Source organism: Panthera tigris, chromosome A3 (assembly GCF_018350195.1).
Source record: "Panthera tigris isolate Pti1 chromosome A3, P.tigris_Pti1_mat1.1, whole genome shotgun sequence".
NCBI classification, from domain to species: domain Eukaryota; kingdom Metazoa; phylum Chordata; class Mammalia; order Carnivora; family Felidae; genus Panthera; species Panthera tigris.
The window spans coordinates 41,083,650-41,106,997 of record NC_056662.1 but is presented as its reverse complement, the minus strand read 5'-3'; the positions used below and the strand labels follow the sequence as shown (position 1 = coordinate 41,106,997).

The window sequence follows — 23,348 nt, the reverse complement described above, 5'->3', positions numbered from 1 at the left end:
AACAACAACAAGGCTGGTTTGAGTCTTGGTTCAATCAGTCCCCATGGCTAGCCACCCTGCTTTCTGCTCTAGCTGGGCCCCTTATACTCCTCCTTCTTCTCACCCTCGGGCCTTATATTATTAATAAACTAGTTGCCTTTATTTTTTTTTTTAATTTTTTTTAACATTTATTTATTTTTGAGACAGAGAGAGACAGAGCATGAACAGGGGAGGGGCAGAGAGAGAGGGAGACACAGAATCTGAAACAGGCTCCAGGCTCTGAGCTGTCAGCACAGAGCCCGACGCGGGGCTCGAACTCACGGACTGTGAGATCATGACCTGAGCCGAAGTCGGACGCTTAACCGACCAAGCCACCCAGGCGCCCCACTAGTTGCCTTTATTAAAGACTGAGTTAACACGATCCAACTGATGGTCCTTAGGACCCAATACCAACCCGTCATTACCGAAACATTTGAGTCAGACACATAAGATCCAAGATTGGCTCTTAAGGCACCAAAGAGAAGGGGGAATGAGAGACTAAGAGAAAAATTACCAGGTGTACTCACAACTGCAAAGAAAAGACCCCCCTCCCCCCCCCCCATTCCCGAAACCAGCCAGGGCGTGCTGGTTGTGGTCTGACCTAAAAGCAGGAACCAATCAAGTTCTGCTGAGTGGTTTGAAATAAAGGCGGGAACCAATCAAGTTCTGCTGAGTGTTCAAATTTAAATGTCAACCAATAACAGCTCTGTAACCTCAAAAAATCCGTAACTTGTTTGTGCCTGTCTATAAAAGAAGCTGTAAGATTCTCACTCGGGGCCTCTTAGCATCCCGGCAACCAACGAGTGCGCGGAGGACTGGGTTCGAACCTGCAATAAACGACCCTTGCCGCTTGGCTTTGACTCTGGACTCTGGTGGTTTGTTTTCGGGGGGTCTTTCGAATCGGGGCATATCAGTATGTAACAATCTTCATCATAGGTGCATATCCATATCTGCGCCTCACTATCCACAAAGAAACTGATTAGTTCACTTGAGACAAAAAAAAAAAAGTCATTTTAATCAAGCGCTGGCATTGATTCCCCTTATCTGAAAAGGCTGGGAGTAGTGCAGTTACAAAGAACAATTCCCCTTTCACCCAACTCTTAGTAATGAGAAACTGACAGGAGAACACAATCATCTGACTACCCAACACCTGAGACCTGGAGCCTCCCTGTTGAGTGCTCCCTGTTAAGTTGGGGAAAGCACACATAGCATAATTCAAGGGTGAGCCCATGTCTCTCTCCCCACATCCCATGAAAAAATCTATGCTTCACATACTTAAGCGCTATTTCACTCCATTTCAATAAAAATAGAGCTTAAGTTGGTCTCAAAAACTTGCCTTCTCCTAAGTGTGGGGAAAAGGGCTCTGGTTTTGGGATCAGCTCTGCAGGACATGTGGCTATTCAGAAAGAAAGGGGGTTCACCACCACTCAGAGGCAGGGACAAATCTGTATTGAGGTTAATTAATTTAGCCTTCGTATCAAATGCTCAGAACTACAAAGAAGGCTTACCAGCTAGTTTCCAACAACTAAAGGATGAAAAAAAAAAAAGGAATGAAAAGACTAAGAGATTTAGCAAACAAACTGTTTGCCATTTGGGAGTAACTCAGGGCTACCCAAAAAGGTCCCTTGATTGAAATCAATTAAAAGGAACCAAACACTGACCTTGCTGAAGAGAGCTTAAATATCCCACCTACCCAATAATGGTCCAAACAGATCTCCAAAGCCCTGGAGGCCTCATGAATATTCTGAGAATTTAAAATGCCAAAAGGGGGAAGGGAGGAAGAGACAGATCCCTGCCTCTAAATAATAGCTGCTCTCCTGTGGTTTTGCACGGCCTTCCAGGATCCTCTTTTCAAGCTCTTTATTGAAATTGCTTGGGTTTTTTACTGATCTCCCGTGAGGGCTCAAAAGCCTTAAGCTAATTACATTTGGCTGAGATATGCTTGATGAGATGGGAAAAATATAAAGCTTTTGAAAGGGTGAAAAATCTCTAACCATCTGCTGGTGGTGTTACTAAAGGAACAATAGTGAAGAAGAAAGAGGGCAGCCAGCCAGAGTGGAAAGGTACAGGATTTCTTTAATTACTGGGTCAATGAGACTATTACTGCTTGGAATGTTGGGAAAGGCAGGCCTGACAAGCTTAGAGGACTAGGCAACAACAGTGTTTAGCGAATAAGCAAAGTCAAACATCGACACCAAAAAAGGGACACTCATTTAAGGGAGAAAAAGGAATGAGGTCAGCTTGGTTGAGAAGCGCATTTCTAATTAGAAATCACAGGTAGTTTATGGAAAGGAGAGAAAGATCTGCTCCTAAACTGGAATTAGGTTTCAGAGCAACCTCTTTTCAGGTTATCCGTGGTCCTCAAGGCAGCTTCAGATGGAGCCCTCGCAAGGCACGTCCCGTCTGACAGCATCAACCAGACAGTTGCTTCTGTTATACTTGGCAATCCAGGTGAACAGCCTGCGTTTGGCTTTCACATCAATGCCCCAGGTGTTGATTCAATATGGCAAACAGCTTATGTGCATCACTCTAAAAGCCCTGTTCGGTTTCTCCTTTTTTGTTTTTTAAAAAATAACTCATCCCCTCAAATGCAGCTGAGAAAATGTTAGGTTTTGGAAGACAAATTAAATCAGATAGGGGACTGCTAAATCAGAGTTTATTTTTACTTTGTGTAGGTAACTCCTGGAAGTTGGGTAGCAGTTATGTCCTAAATCCTATGTTTGTTCTTGTTTTCAACCTTTGCAGAAGGAATGGCATTTTCTTTCCTGTTACTTTGTCTTGCCTCTGTGTCGGAACATGGGTGAAACTACTAAAACAACAGGAAAATGTTTGTTTCCTTCGTTATTTCCTTCTCATCAAAAACAAGAAACACATTTTTTCAGGTACGCAACTCAAAGGCATACTCAGGATGCTCCTGGAGTAGACTGGGTCGATTTTCCAACGGACACACTCCTCTTCTGCATCTTCCTAACCTAGGCACGTAGCACGTGTTTCTCCTCCATCTTGCCTCCTAGACACTGTGGGAGGGACACACTGCACCACTGACCACAGGAGGGCACATATGGGAGGAGAGGCTTACAGGGAAGAGCAGCAGCTGATTTCAGACATACTGGGGCTCCATTTGGGAAGAAGTTCCCAATCTTACCTTACATTCACGAGTATCCTAATGTCTGGTATCCCAGCCGCTGATCCTGGTGGTCCATGACAATATTAAAAGACTACCTCCTCCCATGGTGCCTGATGGGAGTCAGCTGGTGTGGATAGTAAACAAGGGCTTTGCCAGTGGTTCTCAAAGTGTGTTCCCTGGACCAGGGGCATGGGCATCAACCTGGGAGCTTAAATATGCAAGCTCTCACTTGCCCACTAGCCCCAACCTACTGAATCAGGAATTCAAGGCATAGAGCCCAGGAATCCATCTTTTTTTAACAAGGCATCCAGGTGATTTGGATCTACCGAGAAGGGATATGCTTTCTATCATCTGTCTATGTATCTGTCATTGTTGCCATGTTTAAACACTCCACCCTCCAATGAAATTAAGGCAGGGGGAAAGGTATAAGGCGATTTTCAAAAAGAATGGTCTAAATTTGGATGCAAAATACTAGACTAGAAGTGCCATTCAAAGTGTGGCCCACAGACTGGTGGCATCACCATCAACTAGGAGCTTGATAGAAGGGCAAATTCCCACAGCACCTGGGTGGCTGGGCCAATTAAGCATCTGAGTCCTGATTTTGGCTCAGGTCATTGATCTCACGGTCTGTAAGATCTGAGCACCGTGTTGGGCTCTGTACTGACAGCACAGAGCCTGCTTGGGATTCTCTCCTCTCTCTGCCCTTCCCCCACTCATGGACACATGTGCTCGCACACTTTCTCTCTGTATATCAGAAAAAAAAAAAAAGAATAAACATTTAAAAAAATGTGCAGATTCCCAAGCCCACTAAGCCCTACTATATCAGAATCTCTAGGGGATAGGGTCCAGAAATCACAAACACTCTAATGCCTATACACACATAAATTTGAGAGCCACTGTGCTAGGATAATATACCAACCATGTTTGTGGTCAGTTTTGCCTTTAACTATTAGAAAACTATTAGGGTCAAAAAGTTTTCTGTTCTCATTTTGCAGTATTAGTCAGAGACAGCCAAATTGGAAAGTTTATTGGGCATGAATTTTATGCCTTCCATTTCCAAAAAGTATTGGTTAGATATTTACTTTATTATTTTTCCCAGACCAGAAACTAGAAATCAGTTCTTTTTCATCCTTCTATCCTTTCTTCCTTCTCTCCCTCCTTTCCTTCTCTTTCATTTTTTCTTCCTCCCCCTCCTCCTTTTCTCCATTTCCCTAATGCCTTTAAATCCTTTTCTTCTAATCTCCTAGAGATGCATAACTATTCCATTTCCACTTACTGGGGCCAGGGTAATTAGATTTACCTGAATTAAATCTCAGTTGTGCAACCACCGGAGACTGACATTAAGAAGGGATGGGTCACAATAATAAAAATGCTGCCTAATTTAGCATAGATTATAGAAACAGGAACAACTTCATGGTAATTCCCAACTGGAACATGGAAAGATATTGGAGCCTTTCCTTCCTCTGGGGATCTATTAAGACAAGCCTGGATTTTCAACATGGTTTGAAGAAACCATGTTGAGAGGTATTGTATTCATTTCCTATTGCTGTTGTAATGAATTAACATAGGCTTAGTTCTTACCATAACATAAATTTATTTTCTTACAGCCCTAGAGGTCAGAAGTCTGAAATGGGTCTTATGGGACTAAATTCAAGGTGTCTGCAGAGTTACCTTCATTTTGGAGGCTCTGGGGAAGAATCCATTTCCTTACATATTTTGGTTTCTAGAGGCTGCTCATGTCCCCTCTCCTTTATCCATCTTCAAAACCACAGTGTGGTTCTCAGGCACATGTTCTCCCCCACCTCTCCCAAAGACTTACACACACATACTATATCTATATTTATCCTGGCTATTACTTATCCTATTTAATTATATATAATTATTGGATTTTATGCAAGTTTTATTTTCTGGTTGCATAGGCCTGTCTATAATATTTGCTAACAGGAAAAACAAGAGTAATGTAGCACACTATGAAATGACTATATTCATTTTGAAAAGTATTCCCTTACATTGAAATTATATGTCCATATCTTAATATATTATGAGCCATACCTCTCCTGATACCAAATATTATTATTTCATGAACTATGCTCAAAAGTATATGAAAATGAATGACAGGTGAAGTAATTTTGCATATATTTGAGGAATGAACTGAATATGATAAATGGAAAAAGAACATTCTCCTTTGAAATATGTCATTAAAAAGAAATTTCCACTTTTTTTCCCCTTTCCTTCCTATTTCTCTGTAGCTTTTTTCTATTGGTTTCAATTAAAATCCAAGACTAATAAACTATGACATCTCTGAAACATGAACAGACATGCTTCTATGTCAAAAATGTAAGCTCTAACAATGAGATGGTATTTACTGGTTAGAAACATGACTGATTTATCACTACACTTCCTTTGAAGATTCACAATGAAATAAAGCTATCACATACAATCAACCCAAACCCCTCACTATTGTTAAAATGTTTACCTCCCTTTTTCTTTTCTTTTCTTTTCTTTTCTTATCTTTTCTTTTTTTAATCATTGCAACAGATGTCATAAAATAAATGTAGTGAAACATTCAAGCAGCAAGCTCCCTAATTGTTTCCATCCTGATTATAAAAACACATTGAAAGGTAAATCCTCACAGTGAAATAAATGAAAAAAATAATTAACATTCAAAGTACTCCTTATACCACCTGCTCTTTACATACTGTGCTGAAATGAAGGCACCTGATGTATAACAAGTAATAAAAAGAAATTGAGTTTCCTTCTAAAACGGAGAGAAAAGTAGCACTTAAATTTGAAATCCAAATCAGAATGGATATACCTTTTGTGTAATCAACAGGGTCTAGAAGCTCCTTCATCTGAGTCAAGTGAAATGGGCAAAGTACAGTAAATATTTTATCCAATATATTTTGTGACTGTTACTTTAAAAAAATCTTTTATGCAAATAGATGTTGAGCTTCTGTGGTCTTTAAAAGTAGATGTTCCAACTAATATCTGAGTTTAAGCCTATATGTTAAAATTTGGGATGACAATAGTTTGGTCTTTACAACAAAATGTATAAACGAACATATTTCCATATTCATATTATTACGATCTCTAACTATGCACCCCACTCATTTTACAGACTGGACCTGCATTTGTGAGTTCTGTCACCTAATGGTCTTTCCGTAAAAATGGTTGTGTTAGGATGTTTACTTCACGGTCTTAACGAAGGTCTCACTTGTAGTCTACTCAGAGAAAGTAAAGATCAGTTCACTGAAAAATAGGTAGACTCTTCTTTTAAATAGTGGCAAAAAAAATGTTTTATAGGAAACTTAAGTTTTCATTCTAAGAGAGAAAGAACCAAGGCTTTGGAGTATTCCTTCTCGCCATCCAAATTGTGAAATGCTTGAGACCCAAGCCACACTGTTTTGGGTTGCCTCTAGTGGATGCTAACATCAAAGGGAGCCATTTTCTCCCAGTTCCCCAGTTTGGGAAGGGGTGTGGACAGGGCAGATGTTGTGCCTACAGCTGGGCAAGGCATTGTGGGAATAAACCTGTGCTCACAGTACTAACGAAACATACATGCACATGTGTCTGTGTATTGATAAAGACTTTGTAACTTAGGAGTTCCTGCATGATAATGAATAGTTTCACCTTCAAGGTAATTTGGGCTATCTTCACATAGATGCTATAGACTAGGAGTCAGCAAATTTTTTTTCTGTAAAGGGCCAGATATAAATGTTTCAGTCTTTGCAGGTTTTAATACAATTCTATTTGTGCACACTGAAATTTGAATTTAATATAATTTTCATGTCTCAAAAATTATTGCTCATTGCTCCCCCCACCACTTAAAAGTGTGAAGACCATTTCTAGTTCATAAGCCATACAAAAAGAGGCAGCAGGCCAGATTTGGCCGATGGGTTGTTGCTAGAGGCCACAGATTATTCCTCAAAGATAGTTTCATTTCATCTTTTCAGCAACTCCAAGAGGCATGAGGACAGCTACATCTCTCACTAAAGAGGAAACTAAGGCTCCAGGAGGCTTACACAGCTTACTCGTGGTTAAAGCTAGTCAGTGTTATATGTTATATATAACTAAGGTGTATAATATATAGTCATAAGTAATATATATAATCAGCACATATGAACACATAAAATAGGCAACATAGATATATATATAAGAAAAAATTTGTTTATACTGTATATAACTAAAATACATAATACATAATTTGCTTATGTTTATATAAGTAACTCATATTTCCTATGCTTTTTTTCACTATTCTGCATGAATCCTATTCCAAAGTCCAGCAGAGTGCAATAAATGTAATACATATATGTTCCCTATTGACTGTATACATCAACATTAGGTGCTTAATAAGTATTTGTTGAATGAATGGAACAATTTATCACTCTCAGTTATATGATATGCAATAGGAAACAGCGTACGAATGTGCTTACAAGGATTCCACCGCCAGTCAGATTTCTGAGTTAGCAGCAAAAAATAACTTTACTTGATTATATCACCAATAATTAAGTTTTCCTTACCTAGGCTGTGTTGTTTGCACTGGGAAATAATTACATTTCATAATACTAAGTTGCACTGTTTTCATATCATAACATCTATGAAATAGAGAATTGTAAAATTTTTGTTGGCTAGAACATTGTGATGAAATTCACTGATCCTATATAGGCACTAACACCAAAAACAGAAGTACCAAAACTTGCAGAATGGGTTTGGATGGCTTAGAGGGAAACCCTTGGAAATAATAGTGAAATAGGGAAGGAACTGAGGAGGTAGTAAATCATAAGTGTTTAGCAATTGTCTCTACGTAGAAGCAAAAAAGTAAGGTAGCTCTACCTTAATGATAATATCACAGTGCCTTTTAATTTCTTTCTGGATTCTCTTTAAGTCTGAATCATCCACATGTTTAACACCATACAGCAGAGTATGTGTGAAACAACACAGATATTGATAACTCTGATTGAGATTGATTCAGAAGTAGACCCTGTATCTGGTGAAATTTTAGCAATACCTTAACTAATTTATTTAATACATTTCCCTTTATGTATTCTCCAAAGTTATTTATGATAAACTCTGTGTGTAGTTATTTTAATAGCTGTAACTATAAAATTATTTCAATAGTTGCAAAATACAAAGTCTAAATGATGACAACATTTCTTACTTTAATTGGCAAGATTTTTAAAAAATTTCTTAATGATATGTAAAATAATGATGCATCATAAATTGTGTCATCTTAGAAGTATATTTACATCCACAGCATATGTCCATTTACAGTAGCCCTTGGCACAAAATGATAGCAAGTAAACGAAATCTCAGAGACATAATGAGAAGTTGCTGCCTTACCCCAATACTGCCCTGGCATTTTGTGACTATCTGTCAAACATATCAGATAACCAACACTGATGAATTCAGTGAAATGGGAAAAAGGGTAAAGATGGCAGTTTTACCTTCATATACTGTCAGGAAAGATTGTCTAAGACTTGATAATGGGCAAAAGAGAGTGTGGCCCTCCTGTGGAAGTACCACACCTCCTGAGGAAGTACCTCCTGTGGAAGAATACCCCCTCCTGGGTATTGTACAGCACCCTCTCTGGGACTGATTCTATGTGTGTTATTCCTTTGACAAACTTTCTATCAACTAGACTATTTTATCAGTACAGAGAGAAGTTAACTTGTAGAGGGGCGCCTGGGTGGCTCAGCCAGTTAAGCTTCTGACTTTGGCTCAGGTCATGATCTCGAGGGTTCGGGAATTCGAGACCTGCGTCGGGCTCTGTGCTGACAGCTCAGAGCCTGGAGTCTGCTTTGGATTCTGCATCTCTGTCTCTCTCTGCCCCTCCCCTGCTCACTCTCTGTCTCTCCCTCAATAATAAATAAACATTTAAAAAATTAAAAAAAAAATAAGTTAACTTGTAGAAAACTTGTAGTGACGAAGAAGAGACTTGTTTACAGACGTGCAAATGCATTTGGTTTGGTGGAGAAGAAGGAATATGTTTTCTTGCCCTACACAAAATTAACTTGTCTTCAAATTTCAGGACCCTTGAGTTATGTGTGTAAGTGTGTATGCATGGCTATATTCAGTACTCCTGATTGTATGTATATTATGGAGATATATACATCTAAAATTCTCTTTTAAATCAGTTTTATATCTTACTAGTTCCCTCATTAATTCATGATTTAAAGAAAATCTTTTACATGATTGTATCTTTCTGAAAACTATAATTTCACATTATTTAATATCTTGGAGAAGAAGGCAAATATAATGAACATGTCACCCAATGTTAACAATGTACTCACTATTTTTAGAGAAAACTAATTGTCTGGAATATTTAAGGATATATGCAAAATAATATTATGGTTAGATGCAGGAACAAATCTTTTCATTAGATGTGATAAGATTGAAGGTATGCTGTGCACAGAGAGCTGCAGAACTCTAATGGAACAGAGAGGAATAAAAAGTTCCACACCTGGAGACAGAATTCTACTTAAGGGAGAGGTCTGTTTCATCTTTGCAAATTACTCTGATAAGCCACATTGCCATATGCCTCAGGGCAAGACCAGGCAATCTAGGCTTGGTACAAAGTCAAATTGTAAATGAAATTGGGGAGTTAGGGAGGGGAGAAAATAAAAAAAAGACAAAGTGGATCCAGGAACAAAGCTGGATGCTGGAGATTTATTAGAAGAGATAATCTCTGAAAACTCCCCAGATAGAGATGATAAGTTTTGATCCTGATGTTCACTTAAGTCTACACATGTCCTTAATTCTAGTACTTCCTCCCCTCCCCCTTACATGTGGAAGGGAAGTTCAGGCTAAATTTTTCCCAATCTTGAAAGACAAGCTGATCCAAGCTAGCTAGAGGATTTGGCCAAAAGGCTAAATTTTGGCCAATAATATTATAATATTATTATTATTCAGGAGGCATGATACATACTTTCTTATTGAGGAGATGTTGAATATAAATTTGCACACATACAGATATGCAGTATGGAAACCAAAATTATTATTGTAGACCTGAATATAGTATTCATTCTTTTTATTTGTTAACTTTAATTTTTTATTTGCAGGAGAAACATGAAGAAGATTAGCATTCTAGAAATGAATTTTAAAGAGTCATGTGTCTTTACCTCTTATACAGTGTAATTTGAATGAACTGGTTCTATATGTGTATGTTGCATACAGACAGATATGCAGAAAACCTAAATAATTAAGCTTAAAAAGTTACAATTTTTATGTTCAATATATTTACCCAATACAAGGGATTTCATTAAACACTTCAAAATATTCCTAAGACCTGTACAGTGATCAGCATTATGAATTTATCTTATATTCTAAAACAAAATTTGGTTCACAAATTCCAGCTACAAAATATGATGAGGAAAGCAGACCAATAACAGAAGAAACTATTGGAACATGAACCCCCCCCCAAACTAAACTGTAGCGCTGTTAATGTAAAACACACAGCATTATTAAAGTTGACTTCATTTGAAAAGATGAGATAAAAAGACTTTCTGAAAATATAAAGTTCCAGGAAAGTAATTACTCTAGGTGCAAGCTCATATAATATTTTGTGTGAATCAACTTATACCCGAACTCTGATTCTCTAGAGCAAAGAACACAGGCTGGAGTATGAAAGCCTGGATGCCACAGATGCTGTCTGTTGCTGCATTGTCGGTGTCGAGGCTGCTTGTCAAGCAGAGAGGAAAAGGCTCTGTCAGCCATGCAAGAATCCCATAAATAGTGGAAAACACCAAGGGCTGTGTAGTGGTGCTTTATAGACAAAAATGAATCCCGATTGAATTTGACTGGTAGGAGCATAAAAGAAAGTGGTTCACTAACTATGTGTTCACCTAAAGATGAAACAGTGGCCAGAGGAGCTACAAGAAAGGATGCTTCCTGCATGGGTAAGAAAGATGGTGATGGAAATCCAGCCTCGTTCTGAGTAGAATTTGTGTGGAAACTTAATTTGAGCCGAAAGGCATTTTTTCCCCATTTAAAATATCTTCTGGGAATAATTAGCAGTCCAATTATTAGTTAAGTCCTGACATAAAATATGGTTGATTTGGCTGATCTTATTGTCTGATCCAGGGCATTTCTGCATTTTTATCAATAGAATGCAATAAATAAAACTGAATAAAACCCATAATTACGGCCTTCTCTAGGTATTGATGACCACTGGCTCCCATGTTGCCCTCCCTACCTCGTTTTATCAAGAATGCAGTTCTTTGGCCTTCTGAGAAAATTTGTGATATCGGGGAACCTCATACTTACATTATTGAGTTCATGCCCCTCATTGTATGACCCTGGAAACTGGGATTCAGAGACATTAAAGGTACCACACAGCCAGAGCCAGAAGCCATGGATTTGCATACACTTTGTTACACAGCCCTAATAGAGGCCAAAACATAAGCCTGAGAACATGATATTTTAGACTTGTTGCTGGCTTCTACTTCACTTTCTGCTTCTATGCCTGTCTACATCCATCTTTTCCCAAGGAGGTCTTAGTCCAACTATAGATCTGAAGTCTCTATTAACAGTTTGATCAACCTTAGGAGAATAAATAATTACTATTTCAGAAAATACTTATCAATTGATATAAGAAAAATCATTAGGATGTATGCCTTCCATGTAACACTTGAAGAAAAAGTCCAATATATTCATAATAAATCACAAATGAAAATTATGTGTTTTAATAATGACAGCAATATGATATAGTTAAGATTTTATGTCAAATATTTCTCAATTCAACTAGAAATAAACATGTTCAGAAACATGTTTTAATGGTGGCTTTCTACTTTATGCTAAAACATGAGATCCTGTTTACAGGAGATCTCCTATAATATTACTTTCCTATTAGGGTTATCAGCCTAAATGGGGTTATTTTACTGGATTTCATATGTGCTGCAGACCCTGCTGGGGAAGCATAAAACTGGGCTCATTTAGAAAGAGGCAATGAAGCTCTCAGAGAAAAGCTGCCATATGTGAAACCTCACTTGATGCCCGTTGAAATTTTTGTATTTCAGATCTCCCAGGGATATGTCCATTGTGCTATTGTATAATTTTATCAGCATGAACTTCTGCTGAATATTTTCTCTTCTTTTCAAAACCCATATTTTGGTAGAGCTAACTTCAAAACTTAATGTTGCAACATCTGTGCCCATACACCAGGGAGCCATAGAAGATGTATCCTGAAGATTATCTACATTTTCTAATCTTATAGAATGCTGCAAAATGAGAGAAAAAGGTTATGCATTTTTTTCCTGGTCTGAAATTTTTTGAAAGCAACCACTTTCTGTCTCCTTGGATTCCCAAAATAAAAGAGAACCCATATTCCTAAAGCTATAAAGACTATCCCTACGAATGTAATAGAACATTCGTTTGTTTTGTTTGTAGATTGGGGTAATTTTTAATACGTTTGTGCAACTTTCCAATAAGAGACACTGTGAATAGACACAAAACGTGGAGCTATATTCTCAAAATGGTTTCAAATAAGATTCTAGCTCTGTGAGTCTAAAGAAAGCAAAAAAAAAAAAAAAAAAAAAGTCCTAATTTCAGTTTTTTAGTACTTTTATTCCATGGACCTACCAATAGATCAATGGCATCTTCTTTTAAAAAATAGAAATTATGGTTGGATCAGCACTCCTCAAACAGAAGACTGACATCTTGACAAAGAGAGAGAAGTTTCTGAATAGAGAAAAATGCCTCCCTCCTCACCTTTCATTAATTGTTCTATCTTTATAGAAAAGAATATACATATCGAAACTGCCTGCAGGAGACGGTGCTGAAAAGGAAATGTGCAGAACATTTTTTTTTAATTTTATTAACGTTTATTTATTTTTGAGAGAGAGAGCGGAGAAGACACAGAATCACAAGCAGGCTCTAGGCTCTGAGCTGTCAGCACCAAGCCCGACATGGGGCTCGAACCCACAAACCGCAAGATCATGACCTGAGCTGAAGTCAGACGCTTAACCGACTGAGCCACCCAAGCACCCCGAGAACAATTTTTTTGTTGTTGAGGGAAAATGTGAAGTTTTTATGGATTCAAAACAGTTAGGAAGGATGATGAATGGGCTCGAGAAGCTCCAAATGCGGATCCTCTCGACTTTGTCATCAGTGTATCAAAGTATGAGAAACACCAAACACCGAGCACTTTCTATGCAGCAGGTATTGTAATTTCTGTACATGGATCAACTCACTGAAGTTTCTCTGCAACCATACGTGACAGGTGATTTTGTCATCACCATCTTACAGATGAGGAAACTGAGGCATGGAAAATTTAAATAACTGGCCCAGGGCCACCCTGCTTGTTAGTGAGGGCAGAGCTACCTTACACACAGTACCCTGAATCTACATTGCCCCACTTTCCTTCGGCGACTTTTCTAATGTGTAGCAAGCTAGCTACCTATTAACTCTTACTCTGAAGCAAAGAAAAAGATGGTAAGGGGATGCATTTCACATTACTTCAAATTTAAACAGGAATATGCAAGGCAGGGCCAAGTATCTCTGGTAAGGAAGGAGAGGGAAAACCAGTCCACATGCATTATTACTCTCCTGCAGTGAAAAGTCAATTTCAAAAAAAAAAAAAAAAAAAGAAGCCCAACTTCAAAGTTGCTATAAACAAGTAGCAGAATTTGACTTCACTTCTTATGTGTCATTCTGCCATTTGCTATAGAGCATTGACATCCCTGCAAGGCAGAGGGAGGTTGGTATTTAACTCTTCAGGAACTAGAGAAGAGCCAGTTGCTGAAGGACCAAGGGAAACCCGTCAGAGTGTGCTGAATGCCAGCTTTTCCCCTGTAGGTCAAGTTAAAGAGAAGAAAATATGGGGTGGCTAGGTGGCTCCCTCTCAAATAAATAACTAAAAAAATAAACAAACTTAAAAAAAAAAGAAGAAAATATACTAGTTGTTTGCTGTTCCTCATTTGCATGTCTTGAGGTACAATATACAAAGTAAATGATTTCTGCTGTAGAGAAATTAAGCAGGCAGGCAAGACATTGTGTATTTTACACTTTAGAAGTACAACTGAAGAGAGCAGTGCCATGTATCTGTGTCTCAAGTAAGGGTTGTATCAATTCTCTGTTACCATCATCAGACTTAAAATACTCCAGATATGCCATTTACTAGACTTGCCGGGAACTTCGTGACATGAGCCTGAACTGGGATGGAAGAGTATTGTGCTCTAAATGCAGTGGAAATTTTTAAAAGATGTCGAAATTACTAACCCGGCTTAGTAATTAAACTGTGTCAATGCCCCTTGCCAAGAAGAGTTCATAATTTGGAGGCAGTAGTTACTATTGACCTGATTTTACCATTAAGATCATGTCTGCCTTTTAATTTGGAAACAAAATTGATCCCTGTGTTCTATAAAGAGGGCCTGTCAAGTTATTACTTTGTAACTGCTTTGCAAACACATATTTATTTAAGAGCAGCATGACTTATGATAGAGTATACCAGACAAATCATTTCATTTTTTATTTCATATTTGGGCTTCTTTTAAGAGATTGCTTTATATTTAAAAATCATCCAGTTCTTCAATAAGAACTTTGATAATAGTTTTTTTAAAATAGATGCTTTAAAAAGATGTATGTCTTTCTCCAATATATTGGCTTCATGCCCCAAGTAGTGCTTTAAAATTTACAAAGTATTCATTCCTCCAATGGCTTCAGAAATCATTATGATGCTCACTTATTTATTTTTTTTAGCAGTATTCAATATTATTGTATCCTAGTATAAGCGGACAAAGCCTACAATTGAGAAGGTTCATATAATGTGTATATTTTACATAAATTGCTTCCTTAATCACTGCCATATGAAGGACGACAGAAGGAAATCAATACAGAAAGGTTAATGTGTGTGTTTTAAAGCCATCTCAGACTTTCTAAGACTCTCATCCATCTAGTCCTTAATTTCAATTTCTTATAGGCATTCTCAATGCTATAATTTTTAAATTAAATTAAATAGAAATGAATAATAAAAATATCTTCAAACTATTTGGAAGGACGAAACAACTGTTACAAATATCTTCTTTTGCTACTTCTAGATTATTCTACTCTCACAAGTAGGCTGAGGATGAAAGAAATGTTCATTTTCCCCCTTCACAGGCTGCTCTTCCAGGAGGATAACTGATGGTTGCATTGTAGGCGAGAATCCAAAGGAATTCATTATTCCTGATGGGTTAATTTAAGAGCAGTCCTACCTTTTTCACCTTCTTTTTCCTCTTGGTCATCTGTTAGCAGGATCACTTCTGGTTGCTCAACAGTCGTGGCATCATCTTGGTTTGGTGAAAGCTCTAAAGAGAGCCAGGAGGACACTCAGGGATGTTTTAATTGGAATCATTGAGAGAACACAGTGACTAAAGCAGAGAAACTTCAAGTTCTTTTTTTTTTTCCCTTCAAATTTTAACAGGCACACAAAGCAGAACACTATTGCCATTCTCCAGTAATCAGTGCTTGAAAGACAGACCCACACCACTCACATGCACGGGATATGCAGAAGTCATGGTTTAGTTTCATCTCATTCTCTGATAACACATTCTGGTTTTAATACCTTCAGTTTCCATATGTGAGCTCTGGGACTCTGCCTCAATTTTTATCTCATTCTTCGCTGAGTCATGCTCTTGTCCTGTGAAGCACAGTGATTGAAAGAGAGAGAGAGAGAGAGAGAGAGAGAGATGCATGACCATAGCTTTATCCCTGGTTTGAAAAAGCAAAAAATTAAAAACCATGTTTTGATCATTCATAGAGAGGCAGAGAAAAGTTTTGAACCAAAGTGGACCACTTTGCAAATCATCAAATTTATGCCATTTATTTTGTGAGAGCTATCCTGACAATTACGCAAAAACCTCTTCGAACTGACTGGTGTAATCTGTGTTTAGTTTATTAATGTACTGAACGTCTATGGCACAACCTGGAAGTTTTGAAATTTTAAATAATTCCTGGGCTGTATGGGTTATCTACACTTAATTTTCCTTTAAGTATAGACATTTCCTATATTGAGGATTCCTAGAAAGTGAAAACACTAGTATTCTCATTCTCCCATTAAATGAGCATGAAAAATGTAAGTAATGTGAGCACACAGGGATCGGGTCACCTAACACCTCAACCATTCTGTTAAGACACCTAATAAATATAGCAAAAGTCAGGAGAGGGCTCAGCCAACTCTTGATTACTCCAAGACTGATTATCTAGTAATGTTTTTTTTCTTCCACACCCCCCTGGTTTCTCCCCTTTACTCCCCCCTGTAGAGTTTAGAATATTTAAGTGCTCATTAAGAGAAGAAACCGAAATCTGTCCATTTGTCTCATTTTAATGAAAGATTTTATGCTGAGAATATTTATTTTTTTTTTAATGCTGAGAACATTTAACTGTTGAAATAAAAAAAAAAAAATCCAGAGCTAGAGTTGGTTATAGGTATGAAGGGGATGCAGAGGGGCTTGGGCTCTGACTGGGCACATCCCTGTGGTAGATTGCATTATTGTTTCAACTTGTCCCTACGTCTTCCCGTAAGAGGATTCTACTTCATTGTCTGTGACCATGTGACCTGCAGTGCCCCCTGGGGGACAAGTGTTTGTTCCCACCTCACTGACACCAGGCCCATAGGGTGACTTGGTTTACAAAATGGCACAGCAACACACATGACGGATACTACATTTGAGCAGAAGCTTCAAGATCCATTGCATGTTTCCTCCATCTTTCTCGCTCCTAATAGAGTGCCCTCCTTCAGGTTTATATCCTGGAATTAAATAAAACATGTGGAGCAGAACCAAGCAGAGACACAACAAACCTTTGTTGCTGCAAGCCAATGGGACTTTTAGGATTATTTGTTATATACGACTCTTTATAGTTCCCTCTTTAATACAACTATTCTTAAGGTGCTCACTATATGGCTTCCCCTTGGTTCATGCTCTGCTAGCACGGCCTAAAAAAGAAATTTTTTGACATCACTCCTCTTGAGCTCAATTTTAACCTGATAAAAGGATCTGATAAAATAATTACAACTTTGGCTTATTTATATGTCTGATCATTGAAGCTAAATATCTCAAGCTGTCTTTGATGACTATCTGTCATCACTCCTAAAATTCAATGCAATGGCAAGTCTTGATGATTCTTTAAAATGTTTCTCTTTTCCCACTTTCCATTTCCCCTTCACCTTTCCCCATTTAGGGATATATTATCTGTCTCTTGGATCTGTCATTTTCTTCTCCTGTAGTCAATCTTGTGAATTGCTAGCAGAAATATCTTTTAAAACATAGATTTGATCAAGATGTTTCCCCTGCTGATAAACCCCATTCATCTCCATTCCTCTCTATTGCTACTTAAACTATGGTCCTTGGTAAGCAATACTGGATTTCAAAAATACAGGAGTTCAGGTCTCATCTCAGACCTACAGTCAGATTCTGCATTTTAACAAGATTTCTAAGTATCTGTAAGTTCATTAATGCTTGAGAAGCACTGACCTAGAGGATAAATGTATATCTGCAAATTATTTATCCTATAAAAAATGTTAAACGTGGCCCAGACACTTCACGTACATTATCTATAATTACCACATTAGCCCTGCAACGTAAGTATTGTGATCCCCATTCTGCTTTCAAAATTTTTAACTGGGTTTATCTGACAACACATCCCTTTTTCCTTTTTGTTTTGCCTGGAAATGTCTTTATTTTGTCTTTTAATTTTTATTTTTTTTATTGATAGAGAGAGAGATGGAGGGAACACATGAGGGAGGGGCAGAGATTGGGGGAGAGAGAGAGAGAGAGAGAGAGAGAGAGAGAGAGAGAGAGAGAGAAATACAAGCAGGCTTCACACTGTCAGCACAGAACCTGATGAGCGACTCGAATGCACAAACTGCAAGATGATGCCCTGAGCCGAAGTTAGATGCTTAACCAACTGAGCCACCCAGACGCCCCTTATCAATCCTATTTCTGATAAAACTAGAGCCACGGGTTTTGCATTCCAGTTTTATCCTGGATAAATACTAGATGGATACCAGAATGGCCGGATGGAGAGAAGGATTATATCACATGGAAAGTGAAGGGGATTTCTCAATTTATTTCCTGGCAAACATCTTGCCTGGATAGCTATTTCTAGCTATCCAAACAAACAGGGGACTTAAAAAATGACACATAAAAAAAGAGGGGAATTATATAGTAACGAAAAATATTTTTGTAAAAGATATATTCAGAAGAACAAAAAACATATACAGTGTTTTTGTGTTTGCAAAGAACTGATGAATAAAGAAATGAAAAGATGGATTGAAGAGCATAGATACTGTCTGAGGCATTGTGAAAAACCTACAAGCCTAAAAGCAAAATGGCAACATTAACATCAGCAGTGGATGTCATAAAAAGAATAAGCACTATAGATAAATTAATGGTTTAGAAATAAAACTTCTGAATTAAAATTCACTAAGAAAGCAAAAGGAGAAAAGGAAACATAAAAAGATGATAAACACAGAGGACAGAAAATAGCAATAGAATTTCTAATTTAAGGATTAGAGGAAATCTAAGCAGCAGCATTTTTTTTGTTTTTTTTATGTGAGAGCAACCATTAAAAAACACATCATGAGGTTTTAAAAGACTGTAGAATGTAGAATATGACTTCATTTTTTTGTAAGTATATACTATCTACTACTATCTACTAACCATCTACTATTTTGTAACTCATCAAACATGCCCTTATACATATTTATATTAATGGGAACAAAAGCTAGGAAGGCTTTATCTTAAATGTTAACACTGGATCTTTGAATGGTAAGTAGGATTTTAATTTATGGGATTTTTTATTTTGCTAACCTGCATTTGATATTTTACAACAAATGCATATTATATAATATAATAATCATAATGAAACAATTTGGGAAACAGAGAAAAGTGCTTTCTATGATATCACAGAAGAAAAATTTGTAACCAAAAGGTGTTTGTGTCTAGCTAAATCCAGTTTCCTTTGCTCAGTGTCTATTCTATTTGAACTCTAAAATACTTGAGAAATTCAGCTGTCGAGTAGCTCTTTCTTCTTGAGTGTCCCTTTTAAAAAAAAAAATGTTTATTTATTATTTATTTTTGAGAGAGAGCAAGTAAGTGCGGGAGGGAGAAAGAGAGAAGGAGAGAGAGAATCCCAACCGGGCTCTGTGCAATTAGCACAGAGCCCAACACAGGGCTGGAAACCTGAGATCATGACCTGAGCTGAAATTAAGAGTCGGATGCTTAATTGACTGAAACAGCCAAGTGCTCCTGAATTTCCCTCTTTTTTGTCTTTTGGTCAACTCACCTACCTTCCATTCTCTCTATATCCCAACCTGGTCACCATTTTCTAAACCCATTACTTTATTTCTTGCCTTTGTGTCCACTCAACATGTGTTCTCACTGGTTGAAACACCACCCCCCCACCCTCGCCCCACCTTCTATCTAGTAAAAGTCTTCTCATCTTTCAAAACTAAACCATCAATTTACCTTTCTTTGCAATATTCTCTGAATCACTAGGCAGGATCAATCATTTTCACATATTTTCTTATTGAGTTTTTTGCTCATTTATCTTCTTCTTATTCTTCTTATCATATTGTAATATAGTTGTATCTGTTTGTCTCTCTTACTGGTTTATGGGCATTGTGAACATAAAAATTGTGCTTTATTCATATTTCCCTTCCCAGCACCTACTAATAAGGAGTGATCGGTAAATGCCTATTTAATTGGCTGTCCATTATAGTACTCATCAATGTCTGCAAGCAGTAATTAGGGACTGTAACTTACTTTCTATTGCATCCTTTAGCAACAAAGTAAGTGCCTTAGGCTGCTAAGCACTCTGTATACTATATTTATTGCAAAAAACCCTGGAATAAGAACTCAAAGTTTTAGGCAAATCACAACATCTTTGGGCTTCACTTTCATTATTTATTTTTAAGGCTGCAAAACTAGATAATTTCCTAGATTCCCTCTATCTTTGGCATTCAATGAGGATCTATCTCCTGGTGAAGTTTCTAGTCACTATTGATGTGTGTTTATTAGATAGATGATATTGAGAGAGAGCATTCACTGAGTGAGGCTCATTCTCTATCACTGTTGATATGGGGAACCGACCATCACACCTACTGCCAAATTCACTGCTGGGACCATTACCTCATCATTTGCAATTTGGCTTTGTTCATACAATGAAGGAAAAGAGTAAAGCCTTCGGAGAATAAAAGCAGCCACTCTGCATTCCCGTGTGTCCCAGTTCCAGTGCCCCACTTGACAAATCTTCCAAGGAATTCAATCAGGGATAGGAAGACAGCATTTAACAGAGCCTGGGTATCTACTGATACAGGGGAGAGTGCCTAAGGGCTGTTGATGAATACTAGGGATTTTCTTTTTGCCTAGTGAGTCCTGGTACTTCACTTAGAGGATAAGAGGCCATTGCAAATTTCTTTCGGAGTATTTCTTTCCCCCTGCCTTTTCACTTGTACCCACTCTTGATCTGTTTCACCCATGTGCTTTACATATTTTGGAAATCTTTTCCTGAACGGAAATACATATATTTTCTTCGTTTTAATTTTTCTGAAATAAAGCCAGTAAAATAACATGGGGAAAGAAACGAGGTGCACAGCTTTGAAATCCAGGAATAATCATATTTGCTCATTCATTCCTGAGCCAAGCCAGGACTGGGCATATTATGGGAAAAGGAGGTATGTGTGAGATCCTAGCCCTGCACCCCGGCCTGCTGTGTGTTAATGATGACTCCAGGGGTCTCCAGCCCTTCTGCCTTTCTCTGCAGTGCACTCAGACATTCCACATTCCATCTTGCTTTCTTGACCCCATGGGGGCAAGCTTTATGTTTGCCTCTCCACATTCAGTCTAGTTGAATTCCACCCACTGTCCTCTGCCCTAATCCCTCCTGGCAGAGGAAACAAAGGAATATAAAGGATCCCACAGTTCATATATATATTTTTATACAGTGAACTCAATCATCCATGCTAATGGGAGGGGACTATTAGAACAGATAATCCAAAAATCCATTCACTTTTCTTTAGAAATAGATCACATGATTATTTCTTGGAGCCCTGGTAATTAAGTTTGGCTCAAGCTAATGCTTTAAATAATTTGCATAAAAATTGGACTGGGGCCATCAGTCTGGAACTAAACATTTCTAGAGGATAAACCTAAATTCGCTCTGTAAATGGGCTGTAAATGGGCTGTTTCTGAACAATAGTAACAAAAGTATAGTTTTATTGTTTGCAGATTATTATAGGCTCAGATCTTCATAAGAACAAAGACTTTGCTTCTTAGATGCTTGTCTTAAAGATAATGGAAATTGTGTCCTTTTGTTAAACTGGAAACTTGATTGCTGCAAATATTCAAAATTTTATGTTTACCATGTCTAAAAATACCCCAGTTTCAGAACAAAAGTTAAACCTAGATTAGTGTGAACTTGATTATCTTCTAGAACCTTTTGTCTTCTCTTGGGGCCAAAAAAACCCTTACTTTCTTAATGTAAATTATTTCTAAAATTATTTTTTCTTGCAGTTACAAAAGAATTGTAATTTCCTCATGGAAACAGTGAAAAGTACATATAAGTGTTGAGCATGATGAATAATTTTATAATTATAATTTATAGCTTTATGACTTTGTCATTGTTAATATTGTAAACTGTGATCTTTCTTGTGTGTGTATACATATGTATATAGATATACACCTGTGCATGCATACGTGTGTGCAATGAACTTTTTTTTAAAAATTTTTAATGTTTATTTATTTTTGAGAGAGACAGAGACAGAATGCGAATGGGTTAGGGGCAGAGAGAGAGGGAGACACAGAATCCAAAGCAGGCTCCAGTCTCCAGGGTCCGAGCTGTCAGCACAGAGCCTGAGGCGGGGCTTGAACTCACCAGCCGTGAGATCATGACCTGAGCCAAAGTTGGATGCTCAACCGACTGAGCCACTCAGCCTGCCCTGAACATTTTTGTAAATACATGTCTCCCTACTCTTGGTGGATGTTACTTTAAGACAAATTCCTAAAGCATAGCTCTTGGATAAAAGTATGAACATTTTACTTTTTATTAGGTTTCGTCAAAATTGCTGATAAGGAGGTTACACATTTCAGTCTCCCACCAATGGTGTGTGAGCATATTTGGATACCCTATTCCTACCAATTCTGTGTATTATCAATCCTACTGAAACTTACCTGACACTCAAAAGGAGAAGACATTGAAATCATGTTTTATTTGCATTTCCTTAAGTAAGAGATAGTAATTTCTTCATATTTATGACTGTATTTCTTGTTTTGTAAATTATAATTGAGTCCATTGCCTGTTTTCCTCCTAATTTTTTTTTCTTACTGAATTATGAGGTCTTTTTTCTTTAGTAAGAAAATCAATTCTTTGTTATTTTGGGTGAGCATACTTTTCCTGGAAGTTTTTCGTTAGAATTTGATTATAATCTTTATCATCTCAAAATGTGTATATTTACATTTGGTCATTTCTTTTATGACATATATTGACATATGCAGACACATATTGCAGGTACATATATGCATATAATCATGTATATGTTTTTATTTACAGTTCAAAAAGCAGTTCTTATTTCAAAATTAAAAAAAAAACTTGCCCTTTATTTCTTTTAGTCTAGTATTTTTAATTTTATTTTTACCTTTTATCTTGGGTCCTCTTGTAATTTAGGTTGGTGTAAGGGTTAAGCTGGGATTCAGGTGATCTTTCCAAATGGTCAACTAGTTGTCTTAATGCCATTTATGGAGTTATCTGTCTTTGAAATGTCAGCCTAAATATGTACTAAAAACCTAGATCTACTTTGGTCTCTTTCTAAACTCTTTATTCTGTTTCATTGATCAACTTGTCTATTCCTAAAGTAGAACTACACTGCTAATCACATTTTTCAAAGATTCCATATTATTTTTAGTCTATTTATTCTGTCATTGACTGAAAATATTATCAGTGCATTCCCCCATTGAATTTCCAAATGGATTTTATTCATATTATATCATCTGGCACATAAAAACCCATCATTATTATATTAAATCAGGGACTTAAATTTTTACTGATATAAAATTTCGCTTTCTCACTCAATACTTTTTGCTAGAACTCTAACTGGATAGATTCTAAAGTAGTTTCCCATGTTTTCTTTTGATGTTCACTTCCCAAATACACCTTTTCTGACTTTATATTTTTTACACCCTTACTATTTTTTAAAATTAATTCAACCTGATTGGCTTTTACACTTAATAAA

General features: G+C 37.3%; 1 protein-coding gene across 1 annotated transcript in view; it reads right to left on the bottom strand.

The window, feature by feature from the left end:
* The window catches only part of MACROD2 (mono-ADP ribosylhydrolase 2), a 2,018,887-nt gene that overhangs the window by 52,684 nt on the left and 1,942,855 nt on the right, over positions 1–23,348 (bottom strand). The window contains exons 15-16 of the mRNA XM_042980930.1: positions 15,684–15,758; positions 15,334–15,426 (exon numbers count right to left, since the gene is read on the bottom strand). Coding sequence (XP_042836864.1) covers positions 15,334–15,426; positions 15,684–15,758 — 168 coding nt within the window. The remainder of the gene's footprint in view (positions 1–15,333; positions 15,427–15,683; positions 15,759–23,348) is intronic.